This window comes from Theobroma cacao, chromosome 1 (genome assembly GCF_053813885.1).
Source record: "Theobroma cacao isolate CCN51 chromosome 1, ASM5381388v1, whole genome shotgun sequence".
In the NCBI taxonomy this organism is placed as follows: Eukaryota; Viridiplantae; Streptophyta; class Magnoliopsida; order Malvales; family Malvaceae; genus Theobroma; species Theobroma cacao.
This window is the reverse complement of record NC_142639.1, coordinates 10744433-10764031: the sequence shown is the minus strand read 5'-3', so window position 1 is coordinate 10764031 and position 19599 is coordinate 10744433. Positions and strand designations below refer to the sequence as shown.

Genomic DNA, 19599 nt, shown 5'->3' with positions numbered 1-19599 from the left:
TGATAAGAGTAGTTGAAAATTTTTGTGAAGCTTCTGGGCAAAAGATAAGCTTACAAAAGTCTAAGATGCTAGTGTCTTCAAATGTTGGGATGTCAAAAACCAGACTACTAAGTAGTATCGCTAAAATTCCTTTAACTAGGGATCTTGGTAAATATCTAGGCACACCAATGATACATGGAAGAATTACACGTGATACCTACTCTGAATTGCTAAGTAAGATTAAAAACAAATTGGAAAAATGGCAGAACAAACATCTTTCCATGGTAGGCCGTATTTCCCTTGTTCAATCTGTGACTAGTACTATGGCCTCGTACTTGATGCAGACCACTTATTTACCTGAGTATGTGATACAGGAGATAGATCATCTGAACAGGAATTCTATTTGGGGACATGTAAGTGGGAGATGCAAATGTCATGCACTTCACTGGAGCAAGATTTGTTTATCAAAAGAACAAGGAGGTTTACAAGTCAGGGAGGCACGAAAAATGAATTTAGCTTTACTTGCAAAGCTGGGATGGCATATTTGGGCCAACAAAGATTGTTTCTGGGTCAAGTTAATCAACAAGAAGTATTTAAAAAGAAAAGATTTCATGGCTGTTAGAATGAAAAGCTCAGACTCCCATGTATGGCGAAGCATTCTTAAGAGCATAGATGTTCTCTCTAAAGGTTTAGGAATCATCATCAACAATGGACATAACGCTAAATTTTGGCTAGATTCGTGGCTAGATTGTGGCCCTCTTTATCAGCTGGCAATAAGGGAAATTTCAGACCACGAGGCTGAGCTTCCTGTAGCGAGTTATTGTAATGAGTATGGTGGTTGGGATTTTGATCAACTCTTACAAATCCTTCCTCATCATATAGTCTTGAGAATACTGGCAGTTCAAATTGATCCTTCAAGTGTCGAGGAAGATGTGGGTTATTGGAGATTAACAAGCAGTGGAATATTTTCAGTGAAAACTGCATATGATGTTCAAATGGAGAAGGAAACACCTACTGAAAGCTTCTGGGATCAACTATGGAGGCTACCAAGTCCAAGGAAAGTTCGTGTGTTTTTAAGGAGACTCATTCATGATTCCTTGCCCATTGCTATTGGTTAATTTCTAGAAACTTAGGATCCTCGACTACCTGTTTTAGATGCGGTGCTTGTATGGAAGACATTCTCCATGCTCTCAAGGATTGCAGATCAGCAAAACCATTTTGGTCAAGTTGTGAAACTCGTGTTATTGAGGACGATTTCTTCTGTAGGAACTTAAAAAGCTGGATTTTGGATAACATATCTATTACGGCGAATTATGAAAGCCTCCATTGGAATATTTTCTTCATCCATGCTTTGTGGTTCTTGTGGTATTGGAGAAACTTAAACAAATTTGATGAATATTTTAGGTGGCCAAGTAACGGATGGCAGCAGGTATGGACAAGGGCTAAAGAGGCGTGGGATATTATGCATATACAGGAACAGAGATTAAAGAAAGAAAATTGTATCTCTTGGAAGCAGCCGAGAGACCCTTATGTAAAGATGAATGTGGATGGCAGTGCAAAAGGCCAACCGGGTTTGGCTGCTGGTGGTGGTATATTACGGGATGCAAATGGTAACTGGGTGGCAGGATTTATTTTCAAGTTTGGTATCGCCTTCTCACTCACTGCAGAACTGTGGGGCATTTATCATGGAGTAAAACTTTGTTGGGATAGGGGTTATAGAGATGTTTAGGGTGAATCTGATTCTCTTTTAGCATTACAGAAAATTGAACATAGCAATTTAGTGTTAGATCCAAACGCTCGATTACTACGAGATATTATGGAGTTTATTCATCGAGACTAGAATTGCACTCTCACTCACATCTATCGTGAAGCCAATCAGTGTGCCGATTATATGGCCACTCACTATGAAGACCTCTCTTTAGGGTTACATATCATTGAATCTCCACCAGAAGGAATTCTCACTTATCTTTTAGTAGACAATTTAGGAGTTTGTTGGTCTAGAATGATGTAATTTTTCTATATTTTTCCAAATATATATATAAAAAATTATAACAAAAAAATACATTTTATTTAACAAAATGGGCTAGACCCAAAATCAATTGAAACAAGCCCATACCAAAGAGAAAGATTAAACATTTTTAGGCTCAGTTTAGCCCAGCTCAATAACCCACAGAAGCCCAAATTTGCTGCACTTGATCCGCTTCTTGAGGCCGACAAGGCAGAGTTCAAAACGCACCGTTTTTGGTGCTTGTTTGGCATACTGTAATCCTTCCAAAATGGCGTCGTTTTGAAACTCCTAACCCTAAGTATTTAAACGTTCTTTTTCCCTTCTCCTCTCATTTTTTACCTTCTTTATCTCTCTCTAGCCGCACCCTCTCTACTTTCTCTCTAAAATTTTCCCTTTCTCTTTCTCTTCAAACTCCCCCCCCCCTTTTGCCTTTCTAGCCAACCGACGGTAACCTTTTTTTCCTCTCTTACCAGCGACTGCACCCTAACCAACTCATCGATCTTTCTCTCTCTTCGTCAACCCCTCTCTTCTTTACTAGCAACTAACGTTTCTCTCTCTTTCTTTACCGCAAATCGACAAATCTAGACCCCCAAGAGTTCCCCCCTTTATCGCCGACCCTAAATGATTAGCTCTTCCTCCAAAAATAACAAACCAAAAAACCTCAGTTACCCACTGCTTCTCCCATTTTTCATTTTTTTTCTGTAATTTTTTTATTTTTTTTTTTGATTTGTGGATTGTGGATTGCGGTTCTTGGCTGCTAGATGTTTAGGATTTTTGTGATTTTTTTTCTTTCGTTTCCTCTGGTTTTTTCAAAATCTCCCCCCTGTTTTGCGAAATTGTGGGTTCTGCAGGTCTCCAAACTCTTCTTTTTTTTCATTTTTTATTTTTTTATTTTTATTAGATTTATTTATTTATTTATTTATTTTTATTGAATGGGTGTCTACAACATGGTGTCATTTCTTTCTTTTGTTATTAAATGAGGTAAACGTTTAGAGTCCATGTCGTTTTTGATGTTTTACTTCTTATGGTCTAAACGCCATTATTTGTGTCGTTTTATGAAGTCAATTTTTCCCTTTTTTTAGCCATCTAAATTACAATGATTTAAGAATAACTTGGCTATTACACCAATTGAGAACTAGTAAAGCTATACAAGAGACTTAATCAGGTTTGTCAAAAGTGTCAAAAGAAACTGCTTATAGCAAACAACTTTTGCATATTTATCTATATTAATTAATCTCAACTTAATTATAAATAAAACAATACATTCACAACCACAACAATATTTATCTGTAAAGCTGCATTTTTTGTATCATAAAATTCTAAACAGAAAAATAAGATCAAAAGTCTTATTTCTTATACATACAGGTATTTTCCATCAAACAAGATTCTTTTTCTCATTTTTTGTAATATAAAAGTGTTGGCTCTATTAGTTTTTGATGATAATAAAACATTCTCATTGACTTGTGTCTAATACCTTTACTTAAGTGTGCAGAAAAATTAATATATGAAATTAATTAATTAACTCTTCAAAGAATATATCAAAAGAAAAAAAAGGATAAAACTAACAAGATGTAACAGTCTAACAAGGAGGAAGCTTATTGGTGAAACAAGGAAGAATATTGGTTGACCAAGTTTCAAATTGGAAGAATGGCGGGTTGAAGAGTTTGAGAAACAAAATCAACTTAGTCGACCAAGTCAGTCAACTAACCGCTCTCTGTCAGAATCTGCAACTTGAAACAGAACCAACTTAGTCAACCAAGTCAGTCGACTAAGAACTCTCTGTCTGCAATTTGAATCAGAGTACTACAAGACAAATTAACGGCTAGAACTCATCCTCAACTATTTTCAACAGACATAAACTGCCAAACTACCATTAGAATTGCATTTCCAAGTATAAAAGGGTCTTTCAACAATTAGAAACAAGTTTTTTAGAAGCCTTGAATGAGATTTGAGTTATAGAAAGTTGAAAAACCAGAAAAGCTTCACTGCACTTGTCTGCATTTAAACGCCTACTCCTTGCATTTGTATTTAACACTCAATCTTGTACCACTCAGATCAACCAGTGATAATAGGTACCTTCTTTTACTACTTTTCTTGTATTTTTAGAGTGAAGGAGTCACTCGAAGGGCATGCTTGGTTGGGGGGAATGGAATAGTCATTCCTCCCATATTCTCATTCTTGAGATAAAGTTGCATTTGGTTCAATGGAATGGCTATTCTTCATAATAACCATTCCAAGAGAAGCCTGAATAGCCATTACCAAGGTTCCCATTGGTAATAGCTACTCCAAATTGTTAAGAATAAGAAAAGAAGTTGATTAAATAAATATACCCTTTTACAATTTAAAAAATTACCTTATAAAAAAATACTAAACCTATTTTTTTTCTTTCTCTTCCTCACTCCTCTCTCTAAAGCACAAAAGACACAAAATTTGTTACTTCATTTTCAAAAAAAAGGAAATGAAAATATTTAAATATTATTTAATATACTAATATTATTTCACTATAATAAATATTATAAGGCATATTTCTTAATATTATTATTCGAATATAATAAATGTAATAAAGAATATTATTTAGTATTATTTAAATTTAATGAAGAATATATTTTATCTTTTAATATTAAATATTATTGAATTATAATAAAAGGTTTAATTATCTTCTAATGCAAAATATTATTAAATTATAATAAAAATATGTTTGTATTTTGGTGAAAATATTATTTAATTATAGTAAAAGTTATTTTGATTTTATTGCTAAGAATATTTTTATCTTTTAACAAAATAAATTTTTAAATTTTAATAAAGAGTGTTTATTTCTCATCATAGCTTTTTTGTTTTTTAATTAAAAAATCTTTAAATTTTAATAAAAGGTATTTTTATTATTTACCCATTATTCCTTAACCATTCTTAAAATTATTCCTGCTAACCAAATAATGGAATAAGTAATAATAACAATTTATATCCTATTCTATTCCCATGAACGAATCTATATAATAGTTATTCTTCCTCTATTCTATTCCATTGGAATGACTATTCTATTCTCATTCTATTCTTTCCAGTGAACCAAGCATGCTATAAGGGGTTATTCAAGCTTGGGATAGCTTGATTGTTGAAGGTTGTGGTTGAGCTTTGGAAAACCACTTTAAGTTTTAGTTGCGCCCGTGAAAAACTAGTATGAAAGGTTTTGGCTGAATTTGATAAAAGCTATTGTAAAGCTTGGTGAAAGCTTGTGAATTTCACCAATGTTTAGTGAATTTGTGAAAAAATCCTTGGTTGGATAATCAAGGTAGTGGATGTAGGTCTTGGACTGAACCACTCTAAATTACTGTGCATCTTATACTCTGTTTTTACTTTCTTAAGTTCTAGAAATTAGTTTCTAATATTGTTAAGAGCCAAATTATGCTATTCACCACCCCTCTAGCACATATTATCGGGACCAACAAAAAGGTTCGAACAAACGTAATAATAAAACCACCTTTATACATAATTAAAAAAAAAAAGTCTTTATAGAACAATGTCATTCTATAAAGGGTTCCATTTCATGTTACCAAATTGAATTAAAAATAATTTCTCATAAATCAAATGTCTCATACTCTGTCACACCCGAGCATTTAGCTCATTGGTTGGTGCATGATCTCCTGTTTAAAGAGTAGGGTTCAAATATCCCCTTCTCCAATTATAGAAAAAAAACATTTAAAAAAATATCTCAGACTCTATCCAAATGGACAATAATTTCCTATTAACCCAACATTAAACACAATTAATTTTTTTTCGAATACAAGTAATTATTTGTTTGACCCATATAAAAGTCCAAACTCGAAAAATTATAAACCACATCCCCAAAGTCCAACCCTTTCAAACCCTTTTCCACTATACTAACCTAATCCATATTCAAACCAATTAAATCAAGCTAATTGTCATATCACAATAAACTTGCATAGATGCCCAAAGCATAGACATAATGAGTTCTATGTCCGTGGACAGGTGTCATTACCATACCCGTTTAGAGACCATCTATAATAACTCTATATTAAAACTCTCTCCTGAGGGTCAAAATTGAGTGCTGTCTGGTTTTGCCAATTACGTGACATATGGCAGGCAATTGCAGTGTTGTATTTATTTTCATTTCACGTCGATCTTCTTTGGGTTAGTCTTGACCCACCTGAGCAGTTAGCCCACACCACAGGCTACTTTCAAGCAATATTTGTAAGCCCACCAGAGCAATTGGCCCACGCCATGGGCTGCTTTCAAGCATTTGCTTCACTCAACTTTCTGCATGTGCTGCCATGTCAGAGATTTTTCCATAGTTTTGTTGTTGTTTGTTTTTCATTTTCAGGGTTTATATTGTCTTTTGAAAGTAAATATGCTTTTTATTTAGAGGGTATTTTAAGCCATTTGTTTAGTTCAATTAGTTTTATGGTCTTTTCAACTCAACTTATATTTTGGAGAGCTCTATGTCATTTTTATGTTTTTCATTTGGATTTTTCCTCTATTTACTCGTGCTTTCTTTTACTTCTGTTTTACTTTCTTTGGTTGGTTGCTGCTTTTTTCTCAATTCTTTTTCTTTTTCACTTTTTCCGTTTTTTCCTCGTCTTTTTACGCTAAGTTTGTACCCTTTATTTATCGTTTGTTTTTTTACTAATTTTCCACTGTAAATTTGTATATAATTTTGTCAAACAATGCTTCTCCATCTTTTACTTCTTCTTTCTTCTTTATTTTTCATTTTGGTTTTTGCCATTTTTGACCTCTACTATTTGCTCATCTATTGTTTTCCATTTTCAATTTTTGTAGTTTGTTGTATGAATTTCAGTTTCAGCACTTGTCATATGGTCAGACATTATTTTTAGACCTTATTAATCAACTTGAATCCATTTGTAGTCCATGTTGACCCCCAAAACAGTATGGAACTTTGGGCATTCTTAGTTAGAAGCCCTTCCCCTGATTTGCTGCCAAGTTTCCAGTCAAACATTGTATTGCATTTCTACCAAAGAGTTCCTTCGAACGTCACTAGAGGAAGAGATTGAGAACATTAGCATGACAAACCGTTAGGTTTATCACTACTTTCACCACTGTTTACCCCTATTTTAGATACTATTGAGTTCCTTAATTGGAACCTTTCAAATGGGTTTTTCTTTTTCCTAAATAAATAATCTGATCACACATTATAAAGGGAGTATGACTATATGTGGTCTATAGACAAAGATCCTTAAATCCCATTCATGGACAAAGATCCCTAATACTTCTGAGTATTACAGAATTTCCAAATTTGATCTATTCAATACCTCCCCAAATGCAGTGCTCGTTAACGATTTTATTCACCAACTAAGTGTCAATTAACAAACTCAACTTCTCACAATTTAATGGAGGCTCTCAATAATCAGACAATGTTGTCTTTCTTTTTTTTTGCCCAAACTCGGTTCCAAATGAATTCTTTGAGCCACACTCAAAACCTCACATAAAACCTCAGGTCCTCAACAGAGCCTCACTCTAAGACCAAAACTCTTAAGGACCCTAAAAGACCAGCCAACAAGATCAATCCTTAGAGAATTCTAACTATTAAATAAACTAAATAATAACAGTAAAGAATATAAAGCTTGGTTTAACTGCTTAAATGTATAAAAACTCCTGATGAAACAATGCCTAGACCAACTTTTTCTAAGGTAACACAACTTTGGTGATACTTTGTAAAGAAAGGAAACTACAAATTTGTTAACAGCTATGCCGGAATCAGTTCATATTTTGATCAGAAAAACTGCCTAACATCCTGAAATATTTAAGATTAATTGTGGAGAATGGTTGAGAGTTGACAAAGAATGGTTTTATATATTTCGAGATAAGATGGTATACATTTGCTGATTTTGGTAAGTAAGGATGAGAAAGCAGAAAAGCCAACTCATCAAAAGATGCACACATATCACAAAAGAGACAGAAGGATCTGATTTAGAAACAGGAGTAATTCAATGAAAGCAATGGCCTTTTGTTATCTGGGCCTTCCCTGTGCTTGTTGTGGAGCCGGCAGGCTATACAGGGACTTCAATTGCCTGCTTATCAACTTGCTCTTATTTAGAGCAAGCTGGAGATCCAGGTCATCAGACCACCACTGCTCCAGCCCGTGAGCCTCAAGAAACTTTTGTTTCCCCTTTGACATCACAAACAGCTTCGCTGCAACTTGCCCATTTGTAGGACCAACATTCTCCTTGTCAGCATCTTTTTCCTCTGTTCCTTCACGGTCAGTGTAATGGCAACAGATATAATCACTATTATTCACATATAAGTGAGGCACCCATTTTTTCAATCCCACAGAAGTTTTCTCCCCATATATATGGCCTAACCAATTCTTTAGGCCTAAAGAGTTATCCTTGATACCATCATCACTACTTGCCTGAGGTTCACTGCTTGAAGGAAGCATCGACTTAAGTCTCTTCCAAGCAAAACCTGCTTTTTCTCCAATATTTCTTAGGCTCATAGCCAGAGAAATAGAAGGTGGGTTAAACAAATGAGCATCCACATATAGCCCTTCTTTAGCCAATGCTTTCCCCACTTGTAAAGCAAAGCCAGCCCCCAAGGAATGTCCTGCAACACATACATTGCTGCTTCCATGCCTTTCAGCGACTGATTTTAATGCCTCCAATGCTCCTTTAAATCTTACAGAACCCTTCAAGCTTTCCCAAGCTAGAAAGCGGAGGTCATCCTCAATATCCCTTCTGATAGTTGGCCCTTTGAGTAATGTTCCTCGAAGTGCTAAAACAGCCTTTGGTGCTCCACTAGGTCTAATGAGTACAAAGTCAGCCAGGGCTGCTGACTGATCCCATTCTAGTACTGCCCCAAATATGGATCCGTCCCTTTCATCAATTAAAGTTTGGGCCAGCTTGTACTTGAACGTCATCCACCACTTTGGAGCCAGAGCATTTTCCTCTGTTCTATTCTCTTGTCTGTCCAATTCAAGCAAATAAACTGCTTGTATGAAGCACGCAATTACAGTTCTCTTATAGTTTGCATCTTTCCTGTATTTGTGAATCATTCATTAGCATGATTGGCAGGGTTACTCATCAAAAATACTTTGTCTTCTAAACCTATATAGATGGCATATACCTTTAATAGAGCTTTTCTCTACCCAAGACAAATATTTACGGGTCTACTCATTTTCTTAACAAACAACCAAATAGCAGAATATATATAAGGAAACAAACAAAAAAAAAAAGGTTAAAAGAAAATGAAAACAAGAACTGGAGCTTAATGGATCCATAATTCCAGTGGCTAACGAAAAAGATATAGATGAAAAATCTGAAAGCCCCAAATGACTAACAAGTAACAGAGAATCCTCCTAATCCAAAAACCCAAAAGAAAATAAAGAAATGCGTCTTGTTTTGTTCTCCTGATGCCCAATCAGAATAGTAGCATCATCCTAGCTTGATCAAAAAAGATCATATATAAGTCAAAATCCAAATTTTTCGAAAATTTTTCACTTCATTTTTATTCTTCATCACAAAATTTAAGGAAATAACCACTGGCTAGAACAGCAGAGCAAATCTATATTGAGCGTATCTGTACCTTCATGTCAAAACAAAATATTTGCACATGTAATCAGCTTCATTCAAAGAGAGCTAGCATTTGTCATGGCTCAAACATATAATTCATAGACTTGTAGCTCCCTCTTCAAGCCTGGTAATCAACTAGATCTCAATTTCAAATAACGCGTTTCCTAACTTTCAGATGTTATTGAAACATTCATAGCCCTGAAACAAAAATGTCCATCCAAAACAAATGCAATGTTTTTGAGATCATTCCACCCCAATCACTCACATCCCTAAACCCAAATTACTACCTTCTAGTGCAAGAACCAACAGACTTGCTCTGCTAATAAACCTCAATATTCCATTGAAATCTTCTAATACCAAACAAGGTTTTACCACATATCCTAAGATATCCATGGTTTCATTGAAACCCAAGGACCTAAATGACCAAAACAGTGAGAAATTCCCATAGATTTGGAGCAAAAAGGGAAATGGGTATCATAAATTAAAACATTTACACCGCATTTTATGAACCAAAACTGAATAGTAGAATATAATATAATAAAGAGGGAAAAAAACACTCAAACTTGCAACTTAATAAAAATGATGCAAGAAGGAAACGTTTACTGACCAACTGGAATTGATGAGGTCTCTCCAATTAGGTTTAGCCACATTGCGAGGCCCAGACACGTGAAATGCATATGGGTGTGCTTCTTCTTTTTCTCCTTGTTCCACCACCACCATTGCTCCTGCTGCTCCTTCCTCCACCTCCACCTCCTCCTCCTTTGTTATCTCCTCTGCTCCACGCTTTGCCATCCCAAACAACAACCACAACACCAAAACTAAAAGAAAAAAGAAAAAGAAGAAAGCCCTCTTTGATTTTTGTTTTTTCTTCTACTTCTCTCCTCTTCCTAATAAGCTTTCTTTGTTTGCATGCCTGAGAACAAGAAAGAGAAAGCTTCGACGGCAGGGTTTCGCTTTTCTTTCCTTTTTGGTTGTGTGAAACCTTTTACATGGTATCTAAAGGGTTTCTCTTTTTTCTTTTTAAATTAAAAAGTAGTACTAATAATTCGAAACGCCTGGATTTGTAGAAGCTATAACGGTCATATTTCTTTCATGTTGTCGGTTTCAAATCTAAATTGACCATACTGGCCTTCTACGTACGAAAGTATCGAAGGTTATTTTAGACTTTTTAGGGAAATAACTTTTGAATTTGGATTACAGTTGGATAATAGGAGTTAATTAAATGCAAGTGAGGTTCATAATAAGTAGCTAATCTTACCTTATTGTGATTTGAGGCATCCATTGGATTGAAGATAAATAACTTATATTTGTAATTTTCATAAATCAAATCAAATTATAGAACATACTCAAGTTCAAATAAAAATGCTAAACTTGTAATTTTTATAAATAAAATAAAATCAAATTAAATTGTAATAAATTTTAGATTCATTTTATAATAAATAAATATTAAATTAAGAAATAACATTAATAAATTATTTTAAAATAATAGGTGCACCCACTAGTCAAATTGCTCGTCAGGTTCAAACTATATTTATTTATTTTATTTTTAAGATATAATTAGGAACTTTAGTATATAATATAAAAAATATATTTTAATATGTCAATGATATACTTAATTCTAATGGACTAATCAAACTCAAATCTTAACTTGATATTTAGAAATATCAATTAAATTCGACTGCATTAATAAAACGCTTCCATATTTAAGTTTTCCAGTGAATAGTGTATATATAAAATAAAAAATATATCTTTTTTATCATGAGTTTAAAACCTTGTAAATGAGAGATATTTTATTTAAAAGATCTAAATAATAATAAAAAAATAATTCTTGAAGAAAAATCTTGTCTTTTATTTTATCTCTTTCTCTTCAATTCATTTCTTTTTTTTTTTTTTTACTATTGTTTGTCTTTGATGAAAGCATCCTGATGCACTGGCAAATAAGATTATAACATGTGCTGGAGTGGGCGTGCAAGCATAGAATAGCAACTGCGCATGGCTTAAGGGCCTTATATAACATGTGGAGGAGCGCACTCGCAATATTTTTTCTTCTTTTTGCCCTTCTCAGGGCCATGCAACAGAAGTTTGAAAAACTTGGAACTGCAACTAAACGATAGAAGCAAACTAAAATGAAAGCTGCTTCAAAGCTTGCAGTCTTCCTCGACAAAACCATCATATAAATTTGGTCATGGCTTTATGTTTCATGGCCACTTCTCTTCACCCAAGACCCTGCTCTAATATTCCTCCTCCATTCCTTAACCCAAAACACAACCACCCCTTCAAGCGCTTCTCTTCTTCTTCTTCTTCTTGTAAAACATTTGCTCAGTCAGAAGGAAAAGAAGGGGGAGTCAAAGAGGAAGACCCTCCTGCTTCTTTATCTGGTATGCCATCTCTTTTATTTAATTAGCTTAGTTTAGTTTGTTTTTAACTGAAGAGAATTTTCATTCTTTTGTTTGTTGTTTTATGAAGTTTCATTATACTTGAGGAGGGTATGCTTCTCAGAGTGTTGGCATATAAAATTTTGTATCTACTTTTCGGTTTATTCGAATATACTTAATATGGGATTGAGAAACTATGATTTGTTATGATGGGGTAATGTTACCTCCTGCTATATTCAAGTTTAGACTTCAGAATTTAGAACTTCATCCAACATAATTGGTCTCTCTTTACTAACAACATGAAGGTTCCTTTCCTTAATTTTTCCCACCTATAATCATATAAATTATACACCCTTGTCTCCCTCATCAAAGCAGACTCGATGCCCTCATTTGTTTGTATAATTCCCTGTTATCTGTGCATTCTATGGATTCCACTAGCTTCTAGACAGAGGAATCACTATAGTAGATGTTTCTGTTTCTAGCAAACCAAGATATCTTATAAGGATCTCTGCAAGTGCCTTTTTATTTTTGCATAGTGGGGAAATTTCTCGTAATCGAGATTCTGTGATGTGGGATATATTAGAGTTTTCTATTTCTCTAATATGGTCTGTGGCAATTAATTGGTAGTTGAACACTGTTTTTCTAACATTTGGAAACCTTCTTTTGCTTATATTCCCCATTTTGCTGCTTTTTATTATTATTATTATTATTATTATTATTATTATTATTATTATTATTATTTATGGGAATATTGATTAGAAAACAATATATACATATTCAAGAGTGTTAGATTAAATATGGACAGAAAATATACAGCAATAAATGTAAAAATATACTAAGACCTAATAAAGAGAAAACACTGCTCTAATAGTGATCATATTGGACATACAGGTAGCACCATGAATAGCTTTTTGTAGCTCCATACCTCACACTTTCTGCTGTGTCATGGCACTGGCTCAAAGTGCAAGGACTTTTTTTATTTAACAATATAGAATATTGCATTGCTTGCTTTGAAATGATTATAAGCTACTTTGAAGTTCTTATCACATTGTCTAATAACATGAGATGCTGGTGAAATTTTTTAGGCATCCATTGAGATTCAATATTATCATTAGGCCGCTGATTTCCTATATATACTCTTGACATTTTTCTTAAGGGTCTTTCACTTCTGCACGCACGCAACTGGATCTTTTGGAGCAACTCAGTCCTACTAGCTCTGCTGTTGATGGTATGTGAGAAACTTATCCCTAGATAATTGCAAATGATTTGTACATTTCTTTCTCAGAAAAAGGGACTTGATGGAATAACAATACAATTTGCAAAATTAAGTGAATATTTGTTTCTTTTTAGGACCAGGATATGAGAGTGATGATAGCTCTGGAAAACTCACAATTCGTGAGCAGCTTGTGTGGTTGGTTGGGGATAGAGACGATGATTTCAGTATTCCATTGGGAAAAAATCTGAAGAAGGTTAGTCCGAAAGTTTTGACCATCTCGCAGAAGAGAAATATCAGGAGACAAGCATACTTGAATGAAGTTTCTCAGAGGAATGATTCAGTTTTCTTTGCAACCATTGGAGCATTTGTACTTGTTCCCCCTTTTATAATATTAGGGATTGCTATATTAACAGGTTATGTGCAGCTTTTTCCATGATATATTCTCAAAGTTAATAGAAATATAGGGGTTAAACCAATCTCAAGTTATGTGCAGCTAGTTAGTGCCTTTATTTTTGTCCAGTTATCTTTAAATTATTCTGCAGAACTAAACTTGCTATGTGAGTTCATTAATTTGATGACAGGGAATTGAATTGCTGCAAGGTTGTTTAAATTAATCCTACCACATAAAGATAATTGCTGAAAATTTCCAAAAATGCTACCTCTGTATCTTCTTAAAGAAGAGGCATCTTCTGTAGATTATCAGTTACTACCTGTTCCCAGAATAACAGAAATGAGATCTCCTTGTCAGTCCAGTTGTTATGTATGGCATAGTCATTCCTGTGAGGATGTGGATGACATGAACTGAGCATCTTATAGAACACATTCTCCTCATCCAATCCTCCCTCTCTTCCCTAATAGGAAGAAGGAGGGGGAAGTGAGGAGTGAGGAGAGGATTGATTCAAGCATCTAAGGGTATGCAGGTATAGGCTTTATCGTTTGAAATTTACTGTTTGTCACCTAGGCTTAGCTCATTTGATTGGAGGATTAGGAGCTGCTTTTTCATAGGTTAGCCCCATGTTGCTCTCTTCCTGTAAAAGAGGTATATTCATGCATACACATTAGATACATACAAATTATGTAGTTATGCAATTCCTTGGAAGCATAAGCTCAGTGATTTTAAGTAATTATGTGTCTTTACTCTTTCCACATGCATTATCTGTAAGAAACACAATCGCATGAGATGAAAAAAATATTTAATAACTGAATTAATAAAGGGGAATAGTTCTTTGCTGATGAAACCAAGGGATTAGAGGAACAGGAAATGTAAATGACAATATGAGTAAGGTGGTGGGAGGAGTTAATATGAGTAACTGTGGTTAATTGCCAAGATTTTATGCAGCTAATACAGTTATACAGTTCACAACTAGAGCCCATTTATAGCAGACAGTATTTACACAATTCTGTGGTACTTCAAATGATTTAAAATACTGCTAATAATTAATTGGCTAACATAGTCATTCTCAAATTTTGCTAGGATGTTAGGCACACCTTACCGTCAACAAGGAGGTACCAAGTTCAAATCTCCCCTCCCCTAACTTAAGCATCAAAAGGAATAACAAAATCTTAGATGTTATACCAAATCTTATAGAAGATTCTTACTAGTCAAGTTATGTGATTTTCTCATATTCACTTTAGCAGGCTAGATGTTGTTATATTATAGAATTTGCAGCTAAGGAACTGAGTGGGTGGCTATTTGTTAAGCACTAGCAGGAAACATTGACCTAAAACATGAGAGAATTATATTTCTCACAACCATACCAAAGTCTGAAAAGTTTCTTATAAAAATATATAGATTTTTTTTTCCTTAGGTTTTCAAAACTATTGAAATCATAGCAGATGAGACTTTTGAAAGCCTCATAAGAAACTTTTAGACTTGATAATAACAGACCCCTAGACAAGCTTGACTTACGGGGTGTCATGATCCCATTTCCATATAGTTTTCAAACTAGCATTGCTCTTTTGTTTCTATTCAACCTTTGAAATCATGTTTTCTAACACCAGCAAAACCTTGATCCAATAATTTCATCAGTTTGGTCGCATTCATGTAATGCTCTTTTGCTTCATCAGGGATTACATCTGACGTTGGGGCTTTTATAAATGCTTTATTTTTCATCTAAATCCATAATGGTACTTGCTTTCCATGTCCTTTTACCACCTAAGAGGATAAGAACGAAGTTTAGTTAAGTACTTGTTTGTTTAGTCAACTGATTCCATGCCAATATTGCCTGAGGACAACAGTTTCTATATTTTAAAGCCCCATTGGCAAAACATGTTTGCCAGAACTTGTTATTTAAGGCCATTGCTTTTAAAATGTCTTTGTACTGTTAAATAAAGTTCAGTTGATGTTTTATAAGCTTATCAGAGTACAAAAAGGCATTCAATTTCATTTTAGTTACCGCAAGGATAAAGGCCGAAAAAAAAAAGGTATTTGAATGTTGTTATCCTCTGGAGCTGAGAAATTGCTGTACCCCCTGACCATTTTTGTAAACTCAATGCTATGTTATAATCTAATTCCAAATTTTGTTTTGATTTATCTTCATGAACAGTCATTCACAATATGCTTTCCTTTATTTCCCTGAAAGGAAGGATAAAGTTAAAGAGAAACGTTGAGCATCATGTCCAATGAAACTGCAGTCCCTTGTACAACAAAATTGAACCCTCCTTATCGATAATGGATATAGGGCTTCATCATAGTCAGATGATATTGGAAATCTAGCTTCATTTTGCCTAGTGTTAATCTCCTGTTATACATATATAGATGGAAACAGGAGAAAGAGAGGGCTGGGACCGAGCAAAATTGATGAGAAAGAAGGAACAGCAAAACATCCTCGATTAAGCCAACAAATAGTTTCTGTCTACAAGGCTTATTGTGGTCTATAGACCAATTCTTCTAAAGAAGAAAATCCAGAAGAAGAATACAGAGGGGTGGAAAGAATTCCTCCATTGTTAGTAATTAAGTCGCTGATAACATGGTGCTTAACAATGCTCAGCAGTTGATTCCTTTTGCTTCTCTCTGGGTGAAATATCTTGTTCTGTGGGTCTTACTGGTTCATTGCCCAAAATCACTCCTTGCTTTTGTATATACAACCATTTGTCTTGAAACAGGTAAATGAAAACAATCGAAGAGATCTGTACAGTAAAAAGTATGGTCCAAAGCTTTATGCTTCTTGATGTCTTTTCATGATATGCTCCCAATCCAGTGTAAATGTTGATTACACCTAAAATAGCCACTGCAGTTCCTAGTGACCAGTGTGCAAAAAACCATGCACTTCTTCCCTTGGATCCCCTGTAGAGAAAGTATTATGCTCAATCTATGCTACAATAACCTTAAAACCTCCTTTCCCTCAACTGAACCTGTGTTCCTCAGATAAGCATCATTCAGAGGGTTTGGGAATGGCTTCATTTATTGGACCCTCTCAGACATGAATGTTTGTGTTGTGCAAAAAGTGTGTCACAGCAGAATGCATTTGCATGCAATGCAAGCTGTAATAATCAAAGAGAATGAGTCAGGGAGACATAGGGACATGATGGTTTACCTCCATGGACGTAAAACGCCGGTCAAGGCTTGCAACCATATGATACCATATAAAGCTACCCCTAGTCTTTGATGATGATTGTTGAAGGAGTTATTAAAGCTTTTGATAGACATGACTGCTCCTGCTGTAGAAAGAAACACAGAAAGTACCTGTTGGAAAAAAAATAAACTGTTCAATACATGAAGGTACTTAACAATCATGTTGTAAATATCATGTGCTGATAGAAGAACTATTAATTTAATGTGCCTTCACTTAAGTCTTAAGATATCTAGTCCTTGTACTTCTGATCTTTGATTAGATCAATACAACACCCACACAACTTTATTTAAGAAATCATTGGCCTTTTCTTGCCTCTCAAGCATCAATGATAATCTTCTTTGATCAAGTTGAAGGAATAGAAAATTTACTTGTGTGTGTTAGTTATCAAAACTGTGGGCTGTATATTTGTAAAATATTGCATAACCGGAGAAGATATTACTTTAGTTTCTTTCTCATTATCGTTGATAAAGGCGAAACCCAAAGGGCGGGTGCCAATCTTCCTTAAAAAATTGTGCAAAGCTTTGGTGCTATCATTTTCCAGCTCTGTAGAGATACCATTAGTCAAGTGAAAGAAACAGAAATTATAGCCTATGCGGAAGGGTTCTTGTAGTTAATCCAGATTAACTGTTGGGAAAGACGCATTGATGTAACAGTGAAGTAAAGATGAACTTACCTGTGAAACTGCATGAACATAGAAAAGAATTTTAAGTCTTCTTCCACATTCTTCTCTGTTTGACATTCTGATAGCCAGTATCCCAACAGGCATCAGAAACCCCATTGATGCCCAAAGGAGGAATCCATGTAGTGTAATCTCAAACATCAGTTTATGACTCCTCACCTGTATAGAAACCAAAACCAGAAAATATTGAATTATTCACAAGCTTCACAATTGGTTATTATGAAAAATTAGGATGTAATCTGAATCCAGAACATGAATCCAATACCTTATGAATGTTGCCTTTATTGTTTGTATGGCTGCCAATGGATCCCACATGTTCTTGAGATGAGCTGATAAATGGCAGAAAGAGAATGATAAGACCCATACACATGGTGAAAGAAACCAGTTTCCCGGCCAGAGCTTGCATTGTTTTTCTATGAATGAATAGGATGAAGAAACAAAACCGGAGCCGAAAAACTTTGAAACCCTCTTGTGCTTTTGAAGCTCCGATTTTCAGTTGGTGAAGAGGACTATAAGGTGTAGTAGCAGTACCACAGCAATAAGAGTAGCACTATGGTGAAGAGTGTTGTCAATGTTGTTATGATAAGATGACAGGCTCTGCTGCAGCAGTTCCTCCAGGAACCGGCACACTCAATGTAGACTTCCCCTCTTTCTCAGAAAACTATCAACACTCTTTCCTTTTCTTTGCCACATACATAAGCACCCACTTTAGAATATGTATTGTTCGAAATGAATAAGATTATCTTTTTGTCGGAATAAAATTCAAAAAGCTGAGGTTTAGCTTTCATAATATTCTTTTTTTAGTCTAAAACATGCCAGAGTGGGATCTTTAAATACAACTGGTTTGTGTATATTGCATGGGGGTGGATGGTTAGGGGCATACGATTGGAAAGTGGGAGATGGGGAATAGATTTCAACTTCAACCATGTGGGGTTCACTTCAGACAAGCCTTTTGGGCTGTTGCAGAAGGTGGGAATTTCAGGGCAGAAGGGGAGGTCAGATTTCAACAGAGAAGACACAAGAAATTCAAAAAAAGAGTATAAAGTGGACATTGGCAGGCTACACTATCAAACACTATCCTCTGCTTCCCACTACTTGGAATGCATCACTTTTTATAGTTTATACCTAAACTAACTGTTACACCAACTCCAAGAAGAATGTACACAATCCGATTCACATGAAACTATACTACAAGTACAAGCTTCGATCTAATTTTAACTTGAAACGATAATCATAATTCTGTCAATGTTCATCGGTTACAAAAGCTCACTCCTCTTAACAATTATCATTACCACGAATTCAACCAACCTGTTAGAAAGATCACAATATATTTGCATAATGAAATGAGGAAAACTGGGTGTTGTTTCCATGAATACTTAAAAATTCCAAAAGTAAAGAATGGAACATTACGAAAAAAGATTAAAGGACCAGTGGACCAAGACAACTTAGCTTATACAACCTTTTGGTTGTGGGAAATCTAGAGGAAACTGTAGCAAAGCTGCATAGGGAGATTGTGGCCCTGCTCTCATATCATCAAATAGTGCACTCAATTCCTTCAGGCCCCGTGATGATTATTTGGACCTATATTGTTGGTCATCTACTTATAAGAGTCTCACTGGTCACTCCTGATTTAATCTTGTCTGTCAGGTTTCTATCAGTATACCTTTAATCTTCCCAGTAAGCAGAAAAGATTGAAGATTCTCATGTTTAGAAGCGTAATCCGTAACTAAGGTATATTTGAATTCCCTGGCAAAACATAAGCATCCCGAGACTGAATATTTGATTTCCATGAGATTTATGTGGCACTTGACATAGAAACATTGGGTTCAAGACAGAGGAGGAGAGAAAAGTGAGTAGCGTGTAACTCGTGATGTCACCCATGCCGAAAGACCCAGCGTCCAAACCCCTTCTTGATGGTCTGCAGCCAGGTCTTGCAAGGTGCATTCTAGTTGGCATTGAGGTAAAATACAATTACCGCCATTGGATCCCAATATGTCCCCACTAACCCCAGTCACAAGCTCCTCCTGCTAATTGATTTCTGGGTAATGTTATTTCTTTCTACCGCCCACTACTCATAAATAGTGTTACTCCAAAAAAGCAAATCCTTTCTACTCTGTAATGAACAAACGAGTCAGAATTGCTTGGCTAAACCCAGGGGTGGGATGCATCAAAATTCTTGGAAATGTCTTTTCAGGATATCACTGATAAGTTCTGAGTGCTCCATACGTG

At 35.0% G+C, this 19599-nt stretch overlaps 3 protein-coding genes across 3 annotated transcripts; 1 reads left to right on the top strand and 2 right to left on the bottom strand.

The window, feature by feature from the left end:
* Nucleotides 1–7783: 7783 nt before the first annotated feature.
* On the bottom strand, nucleotides 7784–10541 carry LOC18612240 (alpha/beta-Hydrolases superfamily protein). Its single transcript, XM_018114727.2, has 2 exons — nucleotides 10133–10541; nucleotides 7784–8991 (listed from the first exon to the last, which is right to left on the bottom strand). The coding sequence occupies exons 1-2, from the start codon at nucleotides 10315–10317 to the stop codon at nucleotides 7968–7970; spliced, it is 1209 nt and encodes a 402-aa protein (XP_017970216.2). The 5' UTR covers nucleotides 10318–10541; the 3' UTR covers nucleotides 7784–7967.
* A 1047-nt stretch (nucleotides 10542–11588) lies between these two features.
* Nucleotides 11589–13592, top strand: LOC18612239 (myosin-G heavy chain-like protein). The gene is made up of 3 exons (XM_018114936.2): nucleotides 11589–11903; nucleotides 13057–13128; nucleotides 13251–13592. The coding sequence occupies exons 1-3, from the start codon at nucleotides 11711–11713 to the stop codon at nucleotides 13550–13552; spliced, it is 567 nt and encodes a 188-aa protein (XP_017970425.2). The 5' UTR covers nucleotides 11589–11710; the 3' UTR covers nucleotides 13553–13592.
* A 2325-nt stretch (nucleotides 13593–15917) lies between these two features.
* Nucleotides 15918–18479, bottom strand: LOC18612238 (cytochrome b561 domain-containing protein At2g30890-like). Its single transcript, XM_007048926.3, has 4 exons — nucleotides 17636–18479; nucleotides 17365–17529; nucleotides 16653–16801; nucleotides 15918–16402 (listed from the first exon to the last, which is right to left on the bottom strand). The coding sequence occupies exons 1-4, from the start codon at nucleotides 17774–17776 to the stop codon at nucleotides 16093–16095; spliced, it is 765 nt and encodes a 254-aa protein (XP_007048988.2). The 5' UTR covers nucleotides 17777–18479; the 3' UTR covers nucleotides 15918–16092.
* Between the last annotated feature and the right edge of the window lie 1120 nt (nucleotides 18480–19599).

Bases quoted from the DNA above. Each gene is read 5' to 3' on its own strand.
- LOC18612239 (XM_018114936.2), top strand. From the start codon at position 11,711: ATGGCTTTATGTTTCATGGCCACTTCTCTTCACCCAAGACCCTGCTCT. The intron at 11,904-13,056 runs GTATGCCATCTC...ATTTTTCTTAAG, and splicing joins CCCTCCTGCTTCTTTATCTG to GGTCTTTCACTTCTGCACGC. The intron at 13,129-13,250 runs GTATGTGAGAAA...GTTTCTTTTTAG, and splicing joins TACTAGCTCTGCTGTTGATG to GACCAGGATATGAGAGTGAT.
- LOC18612240 (XM_018114727.2), bottom strand. From the start codon at position 10,317: ATGGCAAAGCGTGGAGCAGAGGAGATAACAAAGGAGGAGGAGGTGGAG. The intron at 8,992-10,132 runs GTCAGTAAACGT...TCACAAATACAG, and splicing joins GACCTCATCAATTCCAGTTG to GAAAGATGCAAACTATAAGA.
- LOC18612238 (XM_007048926.3), bottom strand. From the start codon at position 17,776: ATGCAAGCTCTGGCCGGGAAACTGGTTTCTTTCACCATGTGTATGGGT. The intron at 17,530-17,635 runs GTATTGGATTCA...GTTTCTATACAG, and splicing joins ATAAAGGCAACATTCATAAG to GTGAGGAGTCATAAACTGAT. The intron at 16,802-17,364 runs GTAAGTTCATCT...TTTTTCCAACAG, and splicing joins ATGTTCATGCAGTTTCACAG to GTACTTTCTGTGTTTCTTTC.